Below are 26,381 nucleotides of genomic sequence, written 5' to 3' on the forward strand. Positions count from 1 at the left end.
ATTCCCAGAAGGCAAATATTTAATTATGATCAATATTAAACTTAGGACATTTCTAGCAAAGAATCTAAACCATAAATATTTGTTAAATAAATGAATGAATAAGCTTGTTACTAGAAATCAGGAGAACTAGTCATGGCCTGCTACTACGCAACAGAATGATGAAAATCAAATAAAGGTGGTAAGACTATAAGAATTTGATAGAGAGCTTGTTCACACCATAAATCCAGTTATTTAATAAATATGTATTAAATCAACATATTTGTAGTTCACAAGAAACTGTAAGATTGAGTGAAAAATTTTTTTCTGCATTCATGAAAAGTCCAACACAGTCTAAATTACTACTTTTCTTTATGCTCATCTCAGAGGTACCAGATCACGACCCAGCCATCAGCCATGTACATATTCAAACACAAGCACATACATGTAAATATGCTCTATGTCTTTCTCTAAATTTGAGCTGTACCAAGATACCCTTGTATCCTTAAATTTAATAAAGAAAGTTAGTTCTATTTACATACTCAATAGAGAATAAGAATTTTAAATATATAAAAGAGACCAAAGGGCCTACTAAGTACTTTCTCTGAAAGTATGTTTCACATAAATATTTTTGCCAAAAAAAGCTAGAAAAATTAACAACCAAAAAAATTTAAGTTTATAATTTTTGCTGTTATATGTTGATAATAAAGACCAATTTATCATACAATAATTACTGGGTTAATGCTTATCTGAATGTTTGCTTTCACAAATTAAAACAAAAACCCTGAATATCTGGCCTGCTACTTTACATCAGCCAAAAGAAACAAAGTCGCCATCTAGTGACAATTTTGGAGAAGGCAATGGCAACCCACTCCAGTACTCTTGCCTGGAAAACCCCATGGACAGTCCATGAGGTCGATAAGAGTCAGACACGACTGAGCAACTTCACTTTCACTTTTCACTTTCATGCACTGGAGAAGGAAATGGCAACCCACTCCAGTGTTCTTGCCTGGAGAATCCCAGGGACAGGGGAGCCTAGTGGGCTGCCGTCTATGGGGCTGCACAGGGTCGGACACGACTGAAGCGACTTAGCAGCAGCAGCAGCAGCAGTGACAATTTAAGCAATATGCAGGAATAAGAACTTTAAAAATCAAAATGAAGTGAAAGTGAAAGTCGCTCAGTCTTTGCGACCCCATGTACTGTCCATGGCATTCCCCAGGCCAGAATACTGGAGTGAGTAGCCTTTCCCTTCTCCAGGGGATCTTCCTGACCCAGGAATCAAACCAGGGTCTCCCACATTGCAGGTAGATTCTTTACCAACTGAGTTATCAGGGAATCCCTAAAAACAAATAGGTTATTTACAAAAAAGGCCTAGTACTTTCACTATACCATTACCTCCACTTTGACAAAAGTTGATGTACTACTTGTCTAACTAGAGTCTCATTTGGGCACTACAGTGTAGACTCCTTACTTTATAAATAAAATGTTTTCTTCAACCAAAGCTATTAAATTCTGAAAACAAAAAGACTACTTCATGCAGAGTCTACCTAGCAGGATTCAAAACATGTATTATATAAAAGCACAGTGGAACAAGAGCATCATGTAAATTTGTCCTCAGTCCCTGGAGTGGAGCAACTCAGAGAGCTGAAACTAGATTTAACAAGGTTTATTTTATACTTTAGTACCAAAACACTCTTGGTCCAAGTTCAAAACAAAGCTGTGTCATGCTTAGTTGCTCAATCGTGTCTGACTCTGTGACACCATGGACTGCAGCTCACCAGGCTCCTCTGTCCACAGGGGATTCCAGGCAAGAACACTGGAGCCATACCCTCCTCCAGGGGATCTTCCCAATCCAGGGATTGAACCCAGGTCTTCCACACTGCAGGTGGATTATCTACCAACTGAGCAACCATGAAAGACTCAAAACAAAGCTATCTCACACTGATTCTATTAACAATGATTATACATTACAAACAGATTCTAATAACCTTCATAAATTCTGCAGAAAAGGAAGAAATGTAGGAAACTGCAGGTATTTTCCTCAGGGACTCACCAAAAAGATAAGCTGGCTCCAGAGACAAGAGTATACCACAATTCAAGAAATATGAAATCTAATATATCTGAAATATATCTACTATTATATAGCCATATTTAAGGCCATATTATAATTATTAAATTATTCCACTAATGATGGACAGTGAGGTTCTAGCATATTTCTTATTTCTTACATATTTCTTTACAGTTCTTTTATTTCTACAAACTAAATTTCTACAATTTAATATAATGTTTATATCAAAGGATATAGCACATTTTTTAAATAAGTACTGGTTGATAACTTTCCCAAAAGGTTATATATATTATCTAATAGTCCCACCAAAAGTGTTTAAGAAGGCAAATTATTCAGTATATTTACCAATATCAATATTTAATCATCATTTTTATATAATTCCACAACCTCTTGGTTTCATAAAAACAGGGTTTCTCAGTTCTCCTGCTCGGAGCATGTTTAATGTTTAATCTTCTATCACTTTAGCAGAAGCTATGCCAAATATTTTCTGAAACATAATTTTATATGAGATAACTTCACTTGAATAATATTTATTTATTTTTCTTTAAATAAAACCCATCCACTTGCCTGAAGACAAAAGGCTATTGATCATCTCCAGAAATGTCGGATGTACAAACTGGTAATCCTCAAGAAGTAAAACTACCTGCTGGGCTTCAATACCGGCAAGATGCAGCACCTGCACAATGAGAAAGCACATTCCGGAACCCACTGAATATTTTTTGGCAAATATTGGTAAAAATTTTCATTCTATAGGTAAACTAAGTTATTTTTATTGACTTATACTTTATTGAGTAATCAAAATATAGTTTGGAAAGTAAATTCAGTTCATAAATACTACTGGGAGAACATTTAATTGTTTTATAGGTAGATCTTTAAAAGCTAGAGAATTATTTTTAAATACACCCACATATGTCTTAAATTCTACTTTTTGTTTATCTTACCAAGTCATATAACATCCCATAATCTGAGGTACTGAGAGCTAAAAACAATTTTGCAAAATGATGAAGAAAACAATCAACAAAAATAAAAGACTATATTCTATATCAGAGTCTCAAAGGCCATTAAAGCCTTTTAGAGTAATAAATAATTAGGATTTAAAACCAAATAAAGTAAAAGACTGTGAGGCACTTACATATTTGAGATCATTCTTGAAATGCTTCAGGTCATATCCCCTGGAAATCTTTGGTGAAAACAGCACTGCTCCATGCATGTGACTGACTAAAGAAGTGATGGTCCGACGACCCACACCACTGCGTCCTGCTAGCAGAAGTGAACCTCCAGGAAAACTCAGCACTCTGTCAATCCTAGACATATATTCCAGGACTTCTTGGAAAAGCAAAATATCTAAATTCTGGTTATCTCGTCCATAATGAATAAGACCCTTTTAAAAAAAAAACCACAAATAATGTTACATAATTAATGAAATTCTCAATTATATAACAAATTGTTAATTATCTAGATTAAGATATTATATTTTTGGTGCAATCAAGAAAAGAAGTTAAGTAAATATGTGTTGTCTCACACTCTCTTATCTATCTAGTAATCCAGGTGCATGGCGCTTTCTAAGGAAAAATTTACATGATGTCAAACAAGTGCGTAAGTCCACAACAGTCAGTTACTTTTGAATATCTTTAATATAACTAGTAAAAAGCAGTATAAGATAAGCATGTTGTAAAATACTTCAAACTATCCAATTTTTACCACTTGTTACCAAGGGAACATTTCATGCAAAGATGGGCACAATAAAGGACAGAAATGGTATGGACCTAACAGAAGCAGAAGATATTAAAAAGAGGTGGCAAAAATACAGAGAAGAAACTATACAAAAAAGATCTTCATGACCCAGATAAACACGATGGTGTGATCACTCACCTAGAGCCAGACATCCTGTAATGTGAAGTCTACTGGGCCTTAGGAAGCATCACAACAAACAAAGCTAGTGGAGGTGATGGAATTCCAGTTGAGCTATTTCAAATACTAAAAGATGATGCTGTGAAAGTGTTGCACTCAACATGCCAGCAAATTTGGAAAACTCAGCAGTGGCCCCAGGACTGGAAAAAGTCAGTTTTCATTCCAATCCCAAAGAAAGGCAATGCCAAAGAATGCTCAAACTACCGCACAATTGCACTCATCTCACACACTAGTAAAGTAATGATCAAATTCTCCAAGCCAGGCTTCAACAGTACATGAACTGAGAACTTAAATATGTTCAAGATGAATTTAGAAAATGCAGAGGAACCACTGATCAAACTGCCAACATCCACTGGATCACAGAAAAAGCAAGGGAGTTCCAGAAAAACAACTACTTCTGCTTCATTGAATACACTAAAGCCTTTGACTGTGTGGATCACAACAAACTGGAAATTTCTTCGAAATTGGGAATACCAGACCTCCTCATCTGCCTCCTAAGAAACCTGTATGCAGGTCAAGAAGCAACCATTAGAACTGGACATAGAACAACAGACTGGTTCCAAATTGGGAAAAGAGTACATCAAGGCTGTATGTTGTCACCCTGCTTATTAAACTTGTATGCTGAGTACATCATGTGAAACACGGGGCTGGATGAAGCAAAAGCTGGAATCAAGATTGCTGGGAGAAATATCAATTACCTCAGATATGAAGATGACACCACCCTAATGGCAGAAAGCAAAGAGGAAAAGCCTCCTGATGGAGGTGAAAGAGGAGAGTGAAAAAGCTGGCTTAAAACTCAACCATTAAAAAGCTAAGATCATGGTGGCATCTGGTCCCATCACTTCATTGCAAATAAATGGGGAAACAATGGAAACAGTGAGAGACCATTTTCTTGGGTTCCAAAATCACTACAGATGGTGACTGTAGCCATAAAATTAAAAGACACTTGCTCCTTGGAAGAAAAGCTATGACAAACCCAGAGAGCATATTAAAAAGCAAAGACATTACTTTGCCAACAAAGGCCCATACAGCCAAAGCTATGGTTTTTCCAGTAGTCACGTACAGATGTGAGAGTTGGGCAATAAAGAAAGCTGAGCCTGAGGAATTGATAGTTTTGAACTGTGCTGTTGGAGAAGACTCTTGAGAGTCCCTTGGACTACAAGGAGATCCAACCAGTCCATCCTAAAGGAGATCAGTCCTGGGTGTTCATTGGAAGGACTGATGCTGAAGCTGAAACTCCAATACTTTCATCACCTGATGTGAAGAGCCGACTTATTAAAAAAGACCCTGATTCCGGGAAAGATCGAAGGCAGGAGGAGAAGGGGACAATAGAGGATGAGATGATTGGATGGTATCACTGATTCAATGGACAAGAGTTTGAGTAAGCTCCGGGAGATGGTGAAGCACAGCCTGGCGTGCTGCAGTCCATGGGGGTGCAAAGAGTCAGACACGACTGAACAGCAAAACAACAGCACATGAAGTCAGTGTGCACAGAGTATAAGACAATTTCCAAACTCTCAAAACGCAGTGCCTAAATGAAAATATTTTGTGAACCCTCATTTTTATGTACTGCTCGGATACAAATCAAAAGCCTATAAAGAGGTAGCATGCCCTGCCAGGAGCCATTGATAGAGGGAAGGGAGAGAGAGAGGACAACTTTCACACATTTAACAACATCTGCATATTCCCAAACTTTGCAATACCCATTCCAGTCAGATAAATCATTTTACCAGACCATGAAAAACTTTTCTTGGTATAAAATCCATACTAACTTCCATACAAATATTAATCTTTGAAGCAATCATATGTAATACAGTTGCTTCTTATTACAATTAATAAAAAAAAAAAACACTCTGTAGGACAGTGCTGTTAAAAGTTTCAGTGAAACAGCAAAATCAATATCATTTAGGAGCCCATCAAAAATTTGGATTCTTTTCTGATTTTTTTAAGTTCAGATTAGCACCTATCGAATCAGACTTCTAACGAGGGACACAGTCATCAATATTTTCCGGTACTCAAAGTGATTCTGCTGCTGCTGCTGCTGCTGCTGCTGCTGCTAAGTCGCTTCAGTCGTGTCCGACTCTGTGCGACCCCAGAGATGGCAGCCCACCAGGCTCCCCTGCTCCTGGGCTTCTCCAGGCAAGAACACTGGAGTGGGTTGCCATTTCCTTCTCCAATGCACGAAAGTGAAAAGTGAAAGTGAAGTCACTCAGTCGTGTCCAACTCTTAGCGACCCCATGGACTGCAGCCTACCAGGCTCCTCCGTCCATGGATTTTCCAGGCAAGAGTACTGGAGTGGGGTGCCACTGCCTTTTCCAAAAGTGATTCTAATGCTCACTAAAGGCTAAGACTACTGCTCTAGGATGAGCAGTTAATAGTACACTAACTGTCAATAGTATATTAACAGCGGTATTTCCCAATTAAGTCTTTTTAATAGTTCCAACCTCAGATACCTTTTCCCAGCATGTATCTTAGCCATTTTCGACTTATCTGTGTAAGTACATGTGCTTCCGGTTAGATCTGACACACTGGGCTGTCTTCTGTAAGACACAAACCAGTTTCTCCTATTCTAAGATCTTTCACTTCATGCCCTCAGAAAGCTTGCAACAAATATTTTGAAAACGGCTTTAATCATAATCAAATCCCAATTCAAATTCATGATTCATATCTTACCTTTTTAATAACATCCTTAAGATCTGAAGAATTTAGTTTTCCAAGTGGTTTTCCATGGGGAGGCAAAGGTTGTCCCGGGACTGACCTTGTTCCTGAAGTATGCTGGGCTCCCCACGTAACATAGAAATTATCTGTAGACATGAAAGATATTTTTTCTTCATATGTGTTATTTCTAATGGGAGTATCAGTAAATATATTTCACACTAAACCATTTTTAACTGTATTAGTCCAAATAAGAACATCCCCAAAAAGGCAAAGATTAATTACTTTGAAATGGCAAATAAATAAAACAATCTCAAAATTATTCTTGAAAAAGAACAGATTTATAAATAATATCAAGAGCCCTATCTTTTAAAATAAAAGAAAAATTAATCAAATTATAATTAGAAAATAAAAACACGACAACTTTTCTTAAATTTATCTATAGCAGTGTTCCTATTACCATATAAGGAAAATCTGTTCACCATTCTAGTGAAACTTCCCACTCCCAATTCCTCTGGGAGACTGTTCCATCAGTCTTCTTGTCATATAGCGCATTCAGCAACAGCCCTCCCTTCCCTAGACTCACATTCTTCTTTCTTTCTCCATCACATTTCTCACATTTTCTACTTAGCAAAACCACTACCTAAACTCGTATTTGGGAACAACAATACTGCCGTAAGTGCCAAATCCAAATCTTACAGTCATTATCCTAACATGACTTGTGTGCATCTCCTTAAAGGAGCTGTTTTCCTTGAATCTGTACTGGGCTCAAGTCACTACCACTCTTCTTTTCAGCTGTCCACTTATCACTCATATTTTTTAGTTTCATTGGGACCCGAAGTCAGTCTGTTATGCTTTAATTTTATAATAAATATTCCCTTGGAAATATTTAATCTTATTCTGTATATTAAACTATCAACTATCTAAATATATACCAAAATCTGATTCATGATCTATAGGCAGGTCTCCCAGCTCTAGTCTAGTCCCGTATTTCCAATTGCTTAACATACATATAACTCACGCATTCATTCATTAAACACGTATCTATCACAGACCTGTATTTAAACACTGTACTTTGTTAGAAATAAGTAATGAATAAGACAAACCTAATTTCTCCCCTCATAGAGAGGATAAACTTTATGTAGACTCCCAAAACACTTGAAAAACATTCAAACACATGTAAGAAACAACTCATTATCTTCGTATCTCATCATTTCTCAACTATAAGAACATGCTCCTAACTCATATTCCTGCTACAAGCCTCTGCCCCATCAAATGTATCCTCACTGCTACTAGAGTAACAAACACAAAACAAAATCTGCCAGTGCCACTGCACTCCAATATCACAGAGCTTCCCACTGCCTTAAAACATTTTCCTAATCAAGGTAATTTGGCTACAATTTGGCTTCACTGACTGCTTGAATCTCTTATCTTTCTCTGTACTACATACTCCAGTTTTCTCAAACCTTTGATTCTTTGCATATTCTTTTTCCTTTGTCTAGAATGCCCTTCCTCTCTTCTTCACTTAATATAGTCATTCTTTAAGATACAGCTTGTATACAGCTTAATCACCAAGTCATGTCCAACTCTTGTGACCCCATGGACTGTGGCCTGCCAGGCTCTTCTGTCCATCAGATTCTCCAGGCAGGAATACTGGAGTGGGTTGCCATTTCCTTCTCCGGGGATCTTCCTGACCCAGGTATCAAACCTGGGTCTCCTGAATTGCAGGCAGATTCTTTATTGACTGAGCTACAAGGGAAGTTCAAGATACAACTTGGTTTTCTGCAATCTGCTCAAAAAAAATTAAAATCTTAGGTGTTAATCTAACAAATATGTTATAGGACATATGCTGAAAATCATACAACACTAACGAAAGAAAGCAAAGAGTAAATAAATGAATAAATATGTTATATCCATGGATTAGAAAAATCAACATAATAAAGAGGTCAGTTTTTCCTGAAACCGATATACAGAACTAATACAATTCCTACCACAATCTGCAACACTGTATATACAGACAAGATTATTCTAAAATTTATATGCAAAGGCAAGGGAACTGAAATACCTAGAATGATTCTGAGAAAGGAAGAATAAATAAGGAAACAGTCAATTGAATTTTAAGACACTAAGCTACAGCAATCAAAACTATGTTATTGGCAGAAAGACTGACATACATCAAGGAACAGAATTGAGAACCCAGGAACAGACTTATACAACTAATTTTTTTTTTATCAGCTCTGCTTTTATTTTTTTATTTAAATTCATTTATTTTAATTGGAGGCTAATTACTTTACAATATTATATTGGTTTGCCATACATCAACATGAATCCGCCACGGGTGTACACATGTTCCTCATCCTGAACCCCCTCCCTCCTCCCTCCCCGTACCATCCCTCTGGGTCATCCCAGTGCACCAGCCCCAAGCATCCTATATCCTGCATTGAACCTGGACTGGGGATTCATTTCTTACACAACTAATTTTTGAAAAATGTGCAAAAGCAATTCAAGGCAGAAAGGTAACTACTTAACAAACAGTGCTATAACAAGTGGACAACAACAGGCAAAGAAATGAACTCTGACCCAAGTCTCGCATCTTACAGAGAAATTCACTCAAACTGGATCACTGATTTAAAATACAAAACTATAAACTCTTTAGGGGAAAACGGTAGGAGAAAATCTTCAAAATCTAGGACTACACCTAGTTCTTAAGCTTGACACCAAAAAAACCTTTGAAAAATTAATAACTTGAGCTTCATCAAGTTAAAACCTTTTTATCTATAAAAGACTCTATTAAGAAGATGAAAATACAAGCTACAGAGTGGGAGAATATATTTGCTAATCACATATTTGATAAAAGAATAGTATCTAAAATACATAATGAACTCTAAAAACTCAATATTTAAAAAACCCAATTAGAATGTGGGCAAAAGACACAGAGACATTTCACTGAAGAGGACATGCAGAAGACACTCAAAGCTCAACCTCATTGAACGACTTCATTTTCAAGACACAAAACAAAACCACCACGACACATCAATATACACTTATCAGAACGGCCAAAGTAAAAAACAGTGATGCCACCCAATGCTGGCAAGGATGTGGAGGAATTGGATCACTCAGATATTACTGATGGGAATATAAAATGAAATACAGCTACTCTAGAAAACAGTGTGGCAGTTTTGTTATTTGTTAATTAAGCATACAAGTACCATTCAACACTGCAACTGCATTCCTGAACATTTATCTCAGAGAAACAAAAAAGTCCACAGAAAACCTGTACATAAATGGCTATAGCAGCTTTCCTCCTAAGAGCCAAACACCAAAAACAATTTAGATGCCCTTCAACAAGTAAACAGTGAAAGAAATGGTAGCATTTCAAAATACCTACTCAGCAATAAAAAGGAATAAACCACTGAAACACTTGAGAATCTGCATATATCTCCAGAGAATTATCCCGAATGAAAAGTAAAATACTTGAAATGGCAAAATTAAACACTGAAAAGATGGTCGTTTCCAGAGGAGGGGAGAGGAGTTGGTCCATTTTAACTGTACCAGTGTCAATACCCTGGTTGTGACCTTGTACTATAGTTTTGTCAGATGCTACTGCTGGGGGGAAACAAGTACAAAGTTCACCTTCTCTCTCTCTCTCTCTCTCTCTCTCTCTCTCTCTCTATTAGTTCTTATAACTGTATGTGAATCTACAATTATCTCAAAATAAAAATTATTTTAAAAAATTTCAAAGTAACTTCCTCAAAAAAGGAATTAGTCTCTAATCTGCCATACCCCTAAATTCCAGCATTTATCCCAAATATATTCAGAATGTATCTAGTTTAAGTATCTAAAATTAAAATTTTCTTAATAAACTAATATTCTACTATGTGAAAATCCTATTTGCCAAGATCTAACAGATATCAAGTCTGTTTTTTAAAAAAATACAATCCTTTATTTAAAAGTAAAATACTGAGAAAAGACATTATGTATTGAGTCCTACATGAGACCCTAAAAGATACAAACTGTAGAGAAAAACACACTAATACTATCTAATGTCCAAAGGATATATCATTTTCTTCGCAGGAAGAGACATTATTAACTCAGTTTTTTGATTGAGAAAAGTGGTAGTATTTGAGAACAAAGTTCTCCATGCTAAGCCATGAAAGCTACAGTACACAATGACATAAAACCTCACTCAAAATCAAGTCAACTTTGAACTATAATCAGGCTTCTCTTAGCATTTCATACTGTCTTATTTCCTGATTCTAAAACTCAAGCAACACCTAGAAAATTCCTTCTATCAATCTTAACATCCCTTTCTTCTTTAAGACTCCCCCTCACTTATGTCATTATGATCCTGGAACCAATAACAAATGCAGAAAGATACAATATAATGTACTACATGTAATATTTTTGAAGCCTAGCTTTACACTCTAATACAACAGAAACTCATTTTATAGCTTAAAAGCAGTTGTATTACGGAATAGATTCAAATGACAGTCTTCTGTCAAAGTCCTTTCACCATGCTGCTTTTCCTATTACATGCATCACTCCCACAGCATTTTCATAATACAAGTTGGTCATTAAGCAGGAACAGTTGCAAACGTAACATAGCTCCTTGGTGCTATGCTTTGTTTATCATAACAATGGGTAAAGCTGCTAATGGGGTGCATGTTCTGTGCTAATGACACTAACAGTAGAGACAGGAATGAGAATTGCCATTATTCTCAAATGAAAGTTCATTATAATTAAATACAGATCTTCACTATGACCTTTTAAGTATCACACATATATGGTTATTTTTATTAGTAAAAGTCCTTCAGGAAATACAATTTTGAATTGCAAATATAAAACACTTGCAGTCTGAACAACTGTTTCCAAGAAAAAAATTACCATCATTATTTTGTTTGGAAAATAACTACTGCAATCTAGTAAAAAAGACAAAGCAACTTCTTAGGTTAAAACATTAAAATTATCCAAGGTTTTAGGGCTTTTCATTTTATTTTACTGAAGCATAGTTGATCTACAATGTTGTATTAATTTTTACTCCACAGTAAAGTGATTCAATAATACCTAAATTATCCAAAGTTTTGATTTGTTTAGACATATGAAATCATACTATTAGAAAGAAAAATAATTTGAAAGTTCTCATAACATTTATATATTTACAAAAACTCCGTAACTATATTACCTGCCATATTATCTAGTACATCTGAGCCCCAATCTCCTTGAAACACTGATGTTAAAATGCTGTCAAATAAATGAAGTTCCTTTGCACCAACAATTTTGTCACGGAATAAGCGCCGTGCTTCATATGCTACAATTTCTAATACATAATCTAGAGGATGGTTTGAGGATCCTAAAAAAGACAAAATTTTCTTTACTTATAGTAAAATTCAAATGATTTAAAAATGGGCTATTTCAACATAATGTTAGAAAGAATTAGAGAATGAGAATCTACATACCATAATTTTGGCATCAGATAAATAGAAAAAAAAAGGGGGAAAGAGTTAAAATTCATTTTATGAATAAGCAGGTAAATTTTTTTTATTATTTAAAGGATATGTTAAACACTATTATCTCTAGTAGTTTAATAAAAATATCAATCCCTAAAAGCATATTAAACTTGCTTTGGCTGTAAAGAATAATGATTACATTTTTTCTCAAATCAAGTTTTAATAGTGACAATCATAGTTTAGAAAAGGACGTGTACTAAAATATCACAATTTTCATATCATGTTTAAATTTAATATCAACATTATTTCAATTATAATTTTTAAAATATTATCATTACAATACTCACTTATCTATTACAAATATAATACACAGCATAAATACACACAGAGAGACACACTATGACATTCTAAAGAAAGATAAGTGATTTGAAATCATAAAAGCAAAACTTACCTCCTTCTAAATCATATCTGAATAAGCCAAGAACCCACTGGGTAAGGATGCAAGGAGTAAAGAAATAATGACTATAATCATCAACTGTAAATTTGGCCCGCACCTGAAAAAAAAGGCAAATGATTTGTCCTATTCTTTTAAATTTATAATCATGATGTAAATTTTTCAGTCACTTTAAATTTACAGGAATGTCAGTTTCTACCAGTGAGTGGAACCATGTATCAACATTACTGATTTCCTTAGTTATCTTGTATTTTATGCACCTAAAAAACATTATCTAAGATAGGTTGTTCATAAACTTTAATAAGATGATAAAAGGTTGTCCATGCAAGAAAACAAAATAAAAAGTTAAAAAGTCCTCCTAAAGAAAGGAATTCAAGGAAAGCCAGTTCAGTTCAGTCACTCAGTCGTGTCCATCTCTTTGTGACGCCACGGACTGCAGAACACCAGGCTTCCCAGTCCATCACCAACTCCCAGAGCTAACTCAAACACATGCCCATTGAGTCAATGATGCCATCAACCATCATCGTCCCCTTCTCCTCCTGCCTTCAATCTTTCCCAGCATCAGGGTCTTTCCCAATGAGTCAGTTCTTCGCATCAGGTGGCCAAAGTATTGGAGTTTCAGCTTCAGCATCAGTCCTTTCCAATGAATATTCAGGACTGATTTCCTTTAGGATGGACTGGTTGGATCTCCTTGCAATCCAAGGGACTCTCAACAGTCTTCTCCAACACCACAGTTCAAAAGCATCAATTCTTCAGTGCTCAGCTTTCTTTATAGTCCAATTCTCACATCCATACATGACTACTGGAAAAACCACAGCTTTGACTATATGGACCTTTTTCGGCAAAGTAATGTCTCTGCCTTTTAATACGCTGTCTATGTTTTTCATAGTTTTTCTTCCAAGCAGCAAGCGTCTTCTAATTTCATGGCTACAGTCACCACAGGCAGTGATCTTGGAGCCCAAGAAAATAAAGTCTGTCACTGTTTCCATTGTTTCCCCATCTATTTGCCATGAAGTGATGGCACCAGATGCCAAAGGAAAGCCAACCTAAGTATAAAATGGGAGCTATAATTCCAAGGTGCTCATGGGTTTAAGACAGACCCACTTTATAACAGCAAGACCGACAGAGCTATCTTATGTTCAAGAGGTCACAGAACTTTGAACAAATCAAAGTGCCACAACTCATATATATCAGCAACAAGTGTACAGCCTGTGCCCTCCTCCCTACAGACGGGGCCACTTCTCTTGCTCCGGCCTTGATCACCTAACATATGAATTAATTTATAAAAACATAGTTTTTTCTTTCCTCACTCTGGGCTTTCTGTGTGGTGCTAGTGGTAAAGAACCTGCCTGCCAATGCAGGAGCTATAAGAGACACAGGTTCAATTCTTGGGTCTGGAAGATCCCCCGTAAAAGGGTATGGCAACCCACTGCAGTATTCTTGCCTGGAGAATTTGACGGACAGAGGAGCCTGGTGGGCTACAATCCATAGGATCACAAAGAGTCAGACATAAATGAAGCAATAGAGCATTCACGCACTTCTACTCTAATACTATTAAGAGCATCTTCCACAAACACTTTCATAACTTTCACATGCTATTCCCTTTATCCAGGAAGACCCTCTTTCATCTTAGGTCACTTTGTGAATTTCTCTTCATTTTTCAAAACTTAGACCACATTTCCTCTTAAAAATCTACCACACACAACAAAGTTACTCACTCCCTCTTTCATGCTGTCTCTGTAACTAGTACATACTGCTATTGATATACATATTGTGTGCTCAGTCGCTCAGTTGTGTCCGACTCTTTGTGGCCCCATGGACTGTAGCCTGCCAGGCTCCTCTGTCCAATTTTACAGGCAAGAATACTGGTGTGGGCTGCCATTTCCCACTGCAGGGAATCTTCCCAATCCAGGGACTGAACTCACGTCTCTTGTGTGTCCTGCATTGAGTTTACGTATATGATCAGGTCCCTCATTAGTGTGTGCATGCTCAAGGAACAGTGACACAGTTATCTTTGTATCCTTAGGACCAGCACTGGAAAGAGGAGGTACTCAATAAATATCTTCTACATCCTTACTTTATCAGAGTATTTTAAACATTTCTTCAAAGACAGAAGGAAAGAAACAAACATCAAAAATTACTCTCAGGTTTGAATCCTGGAAGACAGAAACTGAAAGAAGTCAGGAGAAAGATCTAGTTTTAGAAAGAAAACAAACTGCATTGTAAATATGCTAAATTTAAGCTCAAAGCAGAATAACCACTTACCCACTGATGTGTTTTTTCAGTATTTGTTGGGTGTCTATTAGAAACTGTGCCAGAAGATGTAATAGTGAATGAGGTACACACAAACATCTACCCTCGAGAGTTACTCTCTAGGAGAAAAGTATAAATGGCAGGAAAATAAAACCTGAGCATCAACACAGGTTAGGATTAAAGGCAGCCCTCTGGAAGTGATACTAATAGACATGAAAACTACAATATAAGTGAATATATACCTGTTCATACACTTGTACCATAGATCCTGCTAAGAGATAAATTTTTGAAGAAGAACCCCAAACAGAATGATTCTTCAGATTTTTATGAAGAACTGGTTCCAAATATGCTCCATAAATTGTTTGTAATTGCTCTCTTTCTGGGTAACTAAAAAAAAAATCATACAAGAAGTTGAAATAAATATTCTAAATTATTATTTTAATGTTAAGGTATAGAACTGATTTCCAAACTGTGTGGTTTTCAAACTGTGAGGCCTAGACACCTCCAAGGTTTACTCAAGGGCTTAAGCCAAACTCATGGTCCTTATTCTTACTTCAACTCAATCAGATCCCTAATTATCTGTTGTCAAATACTAAGGATTCTAATACAGGATTCTAATGAAATTACTTAAAAACATAATTGTTTAAAAAACCACTGATTGTTGGAAAGGGCCAGAGGAAAAGTTTGCTTAAGAAAAAGCATTTTCAATTAAGTATAGTCTATACAAAGAACAGTAATCCACTTTAGAACTACGCAAGTAGAAAACATCAAATAAAATCAACCTTTCCTCCCAAACCAAAATCTATTTCAATACAGCTTAATTGGTGGCTGTAATATTCTAAAAGAAGAATGTTAATGGATGGGAGCAGTTTAGCACGACAGCATAAAAAAGATTTGGAGGACTTCGCTGGTGGTCCAGTGGTTAAGACTCCATACTTTGACTGCAGAGGGGCTCAGGTTCAATCCCTGGGCAGGAAATAAGATTCCACATGTCATGTGCTGTGGTCAAAAAAAAAAACAAACCTAAAATAGTACTGTGGTTACTAGAATATATATGGATAATTGTTATGGCATGTAGTTATACTTCAGTAAAGTTATTTAAAAAAAAAAAAAAAGGTTTGTAAAACGAAATATAACCAAGGATACAATGTCATAAAATTGCAGTTCATGTAACAATCATGGACCAGGGAGATGGATGGGTATAACAGGATTAATATCTGTTGTTGTTGTTGTTTAGTTACTAAATCAGGATTAATATTATAGGACACTAAATGATCTAACTCTACCTTGTTCAGATATAAATTCTCTTTTTAGTTATCTCATAAAATTCGATTTTATGTTTGCTTTATATAACCCATAAAACAGTTAAGCCTAAAACTCACCATTCAGAGTCCTGACACTGACATTTAGAGACAATGCAAAGTAGTTCTGTTTATTGCTATCACATAAGAAGCACTGGTTAAAGCCTTCATCACCCTAACCTACTTCTTACAGTTTAGGAAGGGTAGGAAAAAAATAATGTCAGAGCTTAAGTTGGACTATTTTTATATTCTACATTTGGAAGTAATATCATTAAGACTTTCACAAAATGCAATATATAAGATGTCTCTCCACATCAAAAACAAAATTTTAATACAATGATACATACTCTATAGCACAAAGACGAACAATAGAAGTAAATCTGGTAGTAAGCTGATGTCTTCCCAGTCTTCCTCCAGCTGACATAGAAGCCACAATTTGAATATTTTCTAAACCAACCCATTCTAAATTTTCATCATAAAATCCTTGATATGTCAGTACCTATTTAAAAATAAATATGTTTAAATGTTTCATGCTTAAGATTTTATAATCATAAAATATTTTGCATAAAACAATTTTCTGAATGAAATCATCCTCTAACTTAAAAATTTGACTGAAATATACTTTAATTTCTTATTTCATTAAAAATAATACTGTTCAGGATTCTGTGTTCAATGTCAAAAACAAATTTATGGTTGCTGGCGAGGTGGTAAGATAAACTGGAGGTTGGAATTGACATACACACTGTATACACACAAAATAGGTAACAAGTAAGCATCTACTGCCTAGCACAGGAAAGTCTTCTCAATACTCTTTAATGGCCTGTATGGGCAAAGGATATAAAAAAGAGTAAATATGTTCCACATAACAGACGCACTAACGCATAGCAAAACACAGCATGTCAATCAACTATGAGCCAATAAAAATTTTTTTAATTTAAAAAAGACTCTGTTCAGTTTATGTTAGCTGAACTATGCTCATTTTTAAAATGCTTTTCAAAATAAATATTAAAGTCCAGATCATACTATTAATATAAATCTACTTGCAATTATCCAAAAAAAAGTGAAAAATACGGAAAAATATAAGGAAAACAGTTTGGGTTTTTTCTATACTTTTTTTTTTTTACATTTTTTTATTATTATTTTTTACTTTACAATATTGTATTGGTTTTGCCACACATCAACATGCATCCGCCATGGGTGTACACGTCATGCACACGTCTATACATGTTTTAATATATTCAGCAGTTACACAGAAAAGCAAAATGTGAACCTGATTATCAAGCTCTAATTTAGAATTTAGCATTCCCAATGTGATATAAATCACATAAAAAAAAACCTTCCACAATGACTGAGGCATGCCTGAGGAAATATATTAATATAACTGTTTTTGGAAGAGTGCATACATAGAAAAATGAAGCCAAAACTTGTGCAACTCTAACAACATCCTCAGCTTCTGTTTTCAGGAATGAAGGGCAGGTAAACAGTGTGGGGTAACGGCTGTTTTCATTCTTTTGAAACAGCGGCTCTATGTAATACTAATTTCTAGATGTAGGTAGCCCTGGGGTAGGAATAAGGTGCTTCAGGAGTTTAATTTCCATTTAATTTCCACAGTGGTCCTAAGGAGGGAAGCAGATTTTCTATCTATAAGAAAAGTTAGTGAAATTAAATTGGCTCCAATTATATCAAAACACTTCAAGTGATAATACCCACCTGCTGCAGGAAAGCTATCAAAGTACTGGTGCCCCATTTGTCCAGCCTGGGTAGGTTGATGTCTTTTAAGTACAGAACGAGTCTCTCACAGTCTTTCGGTCTATACACTCGGCCAGTGTTAGTACTGATGACCATGCAAGTCTGGCTCAGTTTCTGCAGGAGATGCTGGGAAGTCGTCTGTGTGCTACAGTGAACTGTGGCGATGTAAGTTGACCGGAGTTGGGAAAATGCATACCTGAGCAGCATCCTATGAAAGACAAAACACTCGACCTCATAAATGCAACCAGAGAAATACTCTTCATATTTAAAATACAATTTCTATTATTCAGTACATATGTACTTTTGGCTGTGCTGAGTCTTCACTGCTGCACGTCCTTTTCTCTAGCTGCAGCAAGCAGAGACTACTCTGCTTTTGCAGAGTACTACTCTGGTTTGCAGGCTTCTCTTCGTGGGGGCTTCTCGAGGCTGAGCTTTTGCAGAGTACTACTCTGGTTTGCAGGCTTCTCTTCGTGGGGGCTTCTCGAGGCTGAGCACAGACTCTGGGACGCACAGACTCAGCAGCTGTGGCGCAGGGGCTCCGTAGGTGCGGATCCCAGGCCCCAGAGCACAGGTTCAGTAGTTGTGGCACACAGGCTTAGCTGCTCTGAAGCATGTGGAATCTTCCTGGACCAGGGATTGAACCTATGTCTTCAGCACTGGCAGATGGACTCTTTACCACCAAGCCACCAGGGAAGCCCCCAAGACTTCTAATTCTAAATATTTCCATTTCTAAATTATTTACAATGTTGTTTAAGGAAAAAGTAGTAACAATAGATATGATTTCTTCAACTATCCATAGCTACTAAACTCGATTTCTAAGTTTTAGAGTGGAAAAAAAAATAAATTCATATTTTAAGGCATTCTTGAGACCCAGCCAAAAAAAAAAAAAAAAATCAAGGTTCACAAAAAGTAAGTTTAGTTTGAAAAAAGTATACATAAAAACCATTTATGTATACATAAAAAGTATACAAAAAAATTGTGACAGATTTTCATATACTCTAGAGTATGTGAAATTTTAATTCTTTAAAGTAAACGCTCCAAAAAGAATCATCTTACTTCTAAAAAAAAATGCTCAGTTAAGTTCAGTTGAGTTCAATCACTCAGTCGTGTCTGACTCTTTGTGACCCCATGGACTGCAGCAAGCCAGGCCTCCCTGTCCATCACCAACTCCCAGAGTTTACTCATATCCATCCAGTCAGTGATGCCATCCAAAAAAATGTTCACAGGTACTAATCATTTTGTTGTGATTCTATGCACAGATTTTTTTTAAGGGTATCTTCTCAGATTTCTCTGATTCCATCAGGAAATACATAACTTGGCAGGAAAAAAAGGACGTATTTTTCCCTATAGTAATATTATTTTTACAAATAGTGACAATAAAGAGTCCTTCATGAAAATGTACCTGCCATTTTAACCAAAAACATGTAACAAAATCTGTTAAATCATTTTAGAACAGGAGAGATGCATAAATCCCTTACAGGCATCTTGGGTACTATTGTTCTCCTCTTACCCTTTGCCACATCCTTCTGGTCCAACAAGAATAAATGGCTGCTTAGTATCAGGACTTAACCAAGGTCTGAAATAGTCTAGACCTCGCTGCATGTCAGGAGTCTGAATAACTGGAAGAGTGTGGCTACTGCTGAAATCATCAGCAGTCAAGTTTTCTGGCTTCTTCAGCACATAAGATGCTAATCGTCCTCTACTTGAGTCATAGTACGTGTCCAGTGGTTTGTGAGGGTCTGGAGGAGATTGTCGTGCCCAGTTAAAAACCTTAAGAAGAAAAAGTTATGAAAGATTTTCATATACTCCAAACAGAATATGTGAAATTTTAATTCTTTAAAGTAAATGCTCCAAAGAGAATCATGTTACTTCTTAAAAAAGTTCACATACACGGCTGCTGCTGCTGCTAAGTCACTTCAGTCGTGTCCAACTCTGTGCGACCCCATACCCTGCAGCCCACCAGGCTCCTCCATCCTTGGGATTCTCCAGGCAAGAACACTGAAGTGGTCTGCCATTTCCTTCTCCATCACATGCACTAAACTTACTAAATATCCTTAATAATTATAGTAACATTTTATCTCACATATTATTCTCTAAATGATCATTCAAGCAAAGAAATAAAATTCATCTAGGGCTGCCATCTATGGGGTCACACAGAGTCAGACACGACTGAAGTGACTTAGCAGCAGTCCACACATATATTGTACAAACATATTCAACTTCCCATCGAGTTCTTATGAAAACTAAACTACAAATAACACAGTGTAGGGCTTCGAGACCCGTCATTTCCAGTGTAACTGTCCACGGCACTGTCACCACTACTGCTCCCAACCTGTTCCTCTTTCCAAAACTGTCATCTATACAGAGGCACAGCAGGAGTTAACCCTAATGCAACTCAACACCTTTACTGACTTTTATTCTGTACAATAAGACATTGAGTGGTAACAGTAAGAAGCATCTGGCAACAGAGGCAACAGATGGGCTACGGAAAGAAAAACACAACAGAGAAAATAATAAAGGGTGGTATCAATGAAACAAAATGACAAAAATGCAGAAACTTAATGTTGGAACCAACCCCAATGAATATGTGCTCAATTATTTCAGTGGAGGTCAATAGGAAGAAATTCCTTAATATGTAGAATTTGGCTTCATAAACAATGTAGCTGAAATGACTTTTGCACTAAATAAAGATCTATAATGATTGTTCCATCTAAGCATTTATAACTGGAAAACTCTTCTGGTTAAAAAAATGATTAAAATTTTGTTACTTTAAGATTAAAATGAATAAAATAACTATATTTATTCATATAGCTAAGAAGGTACAAAAATATCTAACAAAAAACATAGTCCAGACTTTAGCCTATTAAAAAATCTTTCATAATTTTATTTTTTAATCAAAGGATAACTGCTTTACAGACTTTTGTTTTCTGTCAAACCTCAACATGAAGCATCCATAGGTATACATATATCCCCTCCCTTTGGAACCTCCCTCCCCATCCCACCCCTCTAGGTTGATACAGAGCCCATGTTTGAGTTTCCTGAGCCATACAGCAAATTCCCATTGGCTATCTACTTTATATATGATAATGTAAGTTTCTATGTTATTCTGTCCATACATCTCATCCTCTCCTCCCCTCTCCCCATGTCCATAAGTCTATTCTCTATGTCTGTTTCTCCATTACTGCTCTGAAAATAAATTCTTCAGTGCCATCTGTCAGTACCATTCTTCAGTACCATCTTCAGGATATATGCATTAGTATATGATATTTCAGAGAAGGCAATGGCACCCCGCTCCAGTACTCTTGCCTGGAAAATCCCATGGACAGAGGAGCCTGGTAGGCTGCAGTCCATGGGGTCGCTAAGAGTCCAACACGACTGAGCGACTTCCCTTTCACTTTTCACTTTCATGCCTTGGAGAAGGAAACGGCAACCCACTCCAGTGTTCTTGCCTGGAGAATCCGAGGGACAGAGGAGCCTAGTGGGCTGCCGTCTATGGGGTCGCACAGAGTCGGACACGACTGAAGCGACTTAGCAGCAGCAACATAGGATATTTATCTTTCTTTTTCTGACTTACCTCACTGTGTATAATAGGCCCTAGGTTCATCCAAATCATTAGAACTGACACAAATGGGTTCCCTTTTATGATTAATATTCCATTGTGCATATGTACTACAACTTCTTTATCCAATCATCTGTCAATGAACATCTAGGTTGCTTCCATGTTCTAACTATTGTAAACAGTGCTGCAATGAACAATGGGATACATGTGTCTTTTTCAATTTTGGCTTCCTTAGAGTATCTGCCTAGGAGTGGGACTGCTGGGTCATATGGTGCTTTCATTCCTAGTTTTTTAAGGAATCTCCATACCGCCGTAGTGGCTGTATCAATTTACATCCCCACCAACAGAGCAAGAGGATTCCCTTTCCTCCATACCCTATCCAGCATTTATTGTTTGCAGATTTTTTGATGACGGCCATTCTGACCGGTGTGAGGTGATATCTCATGGCAGTTTTGACTTGCATTTCTCTAATAATGAGGGAGGTTGAGCATCCTTTCATATGTTTGATAGCCATTGGTATGTCTTCTTGGGAGAAATGTCTGTTTAGGTCTTTTTCCCACTTTTTCAATGGGTTGTTGCTCTGGTATTGAGTTGTATGTATATTTTGGAAATTAATCCTTTGTCAGTTGTTTCATTTGCTATCATTTTCTCCCATTCTGAGGGTTGTCTTTTCACCTTGCTTATAGTTTCCTTTGCTGTGCAAAAGCTTTTTAAGTTTAATCAGGTCACACTTGTTTACTTTGGTTTTTATTTCCATTACTCTAGGAGATGAGTCATAGCAGATCTTGTGTTGATTTATGTCAACTGTTCTGCCTATGATTTCCTCTAACAGTTTTATAGTCTGTGGTCTCACATTTACATCTTTAATCCCTTTTGAGTTTATCTTTGTGTATAGTATTAAGTGTTCTAACTTCATTCTTTTGCATGTAGCTGTCCAGTTTTCCCAGCACCACTTATTGAAGAGGCTGTCTTTGCTCCATTGTATATTCTCGCCTTCTTTGTCAAAACTAAGGGACCCATAGGTGCATGGGTTTATTTCTGGGCTTTCTATCTTGTTCCATTGGTCTGTATTTCTGTTTTGTGCCATTACCGTACTATCTTGATGACTGTAGCTTTGTAGTATAACATGAAGTCACAACAGTTGATTTCTCCAGCTCCATTCCTCTTTCTCAAGACTGCTTGAGCTATTCAGGGTCTTCTGTGTTTCCATATGAAATGTGAAATTTTTATTCTAGTTCTGTGAAAAATGCCATAGGTAATTTTCATAGGGATCACACTGAAACTGTAGATTGCATTTGGTAGTATAGTCATTTTCACAATATTGATTCTTCCAACACAGGAACATTCAATATCTCGCCATCTGATTATGTCATCCTTGATTTCTTTCATCAGTGTCTTGTAATTTTCTGTATATATTCTTTTGTCTCCTTGGTTCAGTTAATTCCTAGATATTCTATTCTTTTTGTTGCAATGGTGACTGGGATTGATTCCTTAATTTCCCTTTCTGATTATTCATTGTTAGTATATAGGAATGCAAGTGATTTCTGTGTATAGATTTTGTATCATGTGACTCTGCTAAATTCACTGATTAGATCTAGCATTTTCTGATAATATATTTAGGGCTATCAACTTCCCTGGTGGCTCAGATGATAAAGCGTCTGTCTACAATGCAGGAGACCCAGGTTTGATCCCTGGGTTGGGAAGATCTGCTGGAGAAGGAAATGGCAATCCACTCCAGGACTATTGCCTGGAAAATCCCATGGACAGAAGAGCCTAGTAGGATATAGTCCATGGGGTCGCAAAGAGTCGGACACGACTGAGCAACTTCACTATATCCCTATATCCCTCTATGTATAGTATCATGTCATCTGCAAACAGTGACAGCTTTACTTCTTTTCTGATCTGGATTCATTTTATTTTTCTTCTCTGATTGCTGTAGCTAGGACTTCCAAAAATATGTTGAGTAACAGTGGTGACAATGGACAACCTTGTCTTGTTCCTGATCTTAGGGGAAATGCTTTCAGTTTTTCACCATTGAGAATAATGTTTGCAGTGGCCTTATAATATATGGTCTTTACTATGTTGAGGTAGGTTCATTCTATGCCCATTTTTGGAAGAGTTTTAATCATAAATGCGTGCTGATTTGTGTCAAAGGCTTTTTCTGTATCTATTGAGATTAAGAACAAGCTGGAATCAATATTGCCTGGAAAAGTATCATTAACCTCAGATATGCAGATGACATGACCCTTATGGCAGAAACCAAAGAAGAACTAAAGAGCCTCTTGATGAAAGTGAAAGAGTGAAAAAGTTGGCTTAAAACTCAACATTCAGAAAATTAAGATCACAGCATTTGGTCCCATCATTTCATGGCAAATAGATGGGGAAACAATGGAAACAGTGACAGACTTTATTTTCTTGAGCTCCAAAATCACTGCAGATGGTGACTGTAGCTGGGAAATTAAAAGACGCTTACTCCTTGGAAGAAAAGTTATGACCAATCAAGACAGCATATTATAAAGCAGAGATATTACTCTGCCCTCAAAGGTCCATCTAGTCAAAGCTATGGTTTTTCCAGTAGTCACTATGGACATGAGAGCTGGACTATAAAGACAGCTGAGTGCTGAAAAACTGATGCTTTTGAACATCAATGGTGGTGTTGGAAAAGACTCTTGAGTCACTTGGACAACAAGGAGATCCAGCCAGTCCATCCAAAAGGAAATCAGTCCTAAATATTCATTGGAAGGGCTGATGCTGAAGCTGAAACTCCATTACTCTGGCCACCTGATGCGAAGAACTGACTCATTAGAAAAGACCCTGATGCTGGGAAAGATGGAAGGCAGGAGGAGGAGGGGAGGACAGATTATGAGATGGTTGGATGGTATCACTGACCCAACGGACATGAATTTGAGTAAACTCCGGAAGTTGGTGATGGACAAGGAAGCCCAGCATGCTGCATGCAGTCCATGGGTCGCAAACAGTCGGACACGACTGAGGAACTGAACTAAACTGAACTGAGATTATCATATGGTTTTATCATTCAATTTGTTAATATGGTATTATCACATGGATTGATTTGTATATATTGAAGAATCCTCACATCCCTGAAATAAACTCAACTTGATCATGGTGTATGAGCTTTTTAATATGTTGTTGAATTCTGTTTCCAAAAATTTTGTTGAGGGTTTTTGCATCTATGTTCATCAGTGATACTGGCCTGTAGTTTTCTCTTTGCCTGGTTTGGGTATCAGGGTGATGGTGGCCTCATAGAATGAGTTCGGAAGTGTTCTTTCCTCTGCAATTTTTTGAAAGAATTTTATAAGGATAGGCATTAGCTCTTCTCTAAATATTTTAAGGAATTCACCTGTGAAGCCATTTGGTCCTCAACTTTTGTTTTTTGAGAGATATTTGATCACAACTTCAATTTCAGTGCTTGTAATTGGGTTGTTCATAGTTACCATTTCTTCCTGGTTCAGTCTGGAAAGATTGAATTTTTCTAAGAATCTAACCATTTCTTCCAGGTTATCCATTTTATTGCCATATAGTTGTTCATAATAGTCTCTTATATTCCTTTGTATTTCTGCATTGTCTATTGTAACCTCTCCTTTTTCATTTCTAATTATGTTGATTTAATTCTTTTTTTCTGGAAGAGTCTAGCTAAAGGTTTGTCAATTTTGTTTATCCTCTCAAAGAACCAGCTTTTAGTTTTATTAATCTTTACTATTGTTTCTTTCATTTCTTTTTTCACTCTGATTTTTATGATTTCTTTCCTTCTGCTAATTTTGGCCGTTTTTTGTCCTTCTTTCCAGTGGTTTTAGGCATAAGGTTAGACTGACTATTCAATGTTTCTCTTGTTTCTTGAGTTAGGATTGTATTGCTATAACCTTCCCTCTTAGAACTGCTTTTGCTGTAACCTTGAAAGAAAAGCTATGGCCAGCCTAAACAGCATATTAAAAAGCAGAAACATTACTTTGCTAACAAAGGTCCATCTAGTCAAAGCTATAATCTTTCCAGTAGTCATGAATGAATCTGAGAGTTGGACTATAAAAAAAGCTGAGCACCGAAGAACTGATGCTTTTGAACTGTGGATCTTGAGAGTCCCTTGGACTGCAAGGTCAAACCAGTACATCCTAAATGAAATCAGTTCTGAATATGCATTGGAAGGACTGATGCTGAAGCTGAAGCTCCAATACTTTGGCCACCTGATGCAAAGAACTTACTCCTTGGAAAAGACCCTGATGCTGGGAAAGATTAAAGGCGGGAGGAGAAGGGAACAACAGAGGATGAGATGTTTAGATGTGATCACTGATTCGATGGACATGAGTTTGAGCAGGCTACAGGAGTTCGTGATGGACAGGGAAGCCTAGCGTGCTGCAGTCCACGGGCTCACAATGAGACGGACACAAGTGAGTGACAGAACTGAATTGATAAGTTTTGAGTTGTCCTGTTTTCAATTTGTTGATTTCCCTTTTAATTTCTTCAGTAATCTGCTTATTATTTAGAAACACATTGTTTAATCTCCATGTCTTTGTGTTTCTTACAGTTTTTTTTCTTGTAATTGATATCTAGTCTCATAGCATTGTGGTAGGAGAAGATGCCTGATATGATTTCAATTTTCTTATATTTACTGAGGTTTGACTTGTGACCCATGATGTGGTCTATCTGGGAGAATGTTCCATGGGCACTTGAGAAGAAAGTGCATTCTCCTACATTTGGATGGAATGTCCTAAAGATAACAATGAGATCCATCTCATCTAATGTATAATTTAATACTTAATGTTTCCTTATTAATTTTCTGTTTTGATGATCTGTCAATTGGTATGAGTGGAGTGTTAATGTCTCCTACTATTATTGTGTTACTGTCAATTTCTCCTTTTATGTCTGTTAGTGTTTGTCCTATGTACTGAGGTGCTCCTATGTTGGGTGCATAGATACTTACATTGTTGTATCTTCCTCTTGAATTGATCCCTTGATCATTTTGTGGTCCTTCATTATCTCTTGAAATATTCTT

General features: G+C 36.6%; 1 protein-coding gene across 2 annotated transcripts in view; it reads right to left on the minus strand.

The window, feature by feature from the left end:
• The window catches only part of DYNC2H1 (dynein cytoplasmic 2 heavy chain 1), a 398,003-nt gene that overhangs the window by 275,111 nt on the left and 96,511 nt on the right, over positions 1–26,381 (minus strand). For both annotated transcript variants that reach the window (XM_061440087.1, XM_061440086.1), the window contains exons 42-50: positions 19,325–19,584; positions 17,776–18,022; positions 16,413–16,564; positions 15,007–15,151; positions 12,509–12,611; positions 11,793–11,960; positions 6,629–6,759; positions 3,177–3,425; positions 2,612–2,720 (exon numbers count right to left, since the gene is read on the minus strand). In XM_061440087.1, the coding sequence (XP_061296071.1) occupies positions 2,612–2,720; positions 3,177–3,425; positions 6,629–6,759; positions 11,793–11,960; positions 12,509–12,611; positions 15,007–15,151; positions 16,413–16,564; positions 17,776–18,022; positions 19,325–19,584 (1,564 nt within the window). The remainder of the gene's footprint in view (positions 1–2,611; positions 2,721–3,176; positions 3,426–6,628; positions 6,760–11,792; positions 11,961–12,508; positions 12,612–15,006; positions 15,152–16,412; positions 16,565–17,775; positions 18,023–19,324; positions 19,585–26,381) is intronic.

This window comes from Bos javanicus, chromosome 15 (genome assembly GCF_032452875.1).
Source record: "Bos javanicus breed banteng chromosome 15, ARS-OSU_banteng_1.0, whole genome shotgun sequence".
In the NCBI taxonomy this organism is placed as follows: Eukaryota; Metazoa; Chordata; class Mammalia; order Artiodactyla; family Bovidae; genus Bos; species Bos javanicus.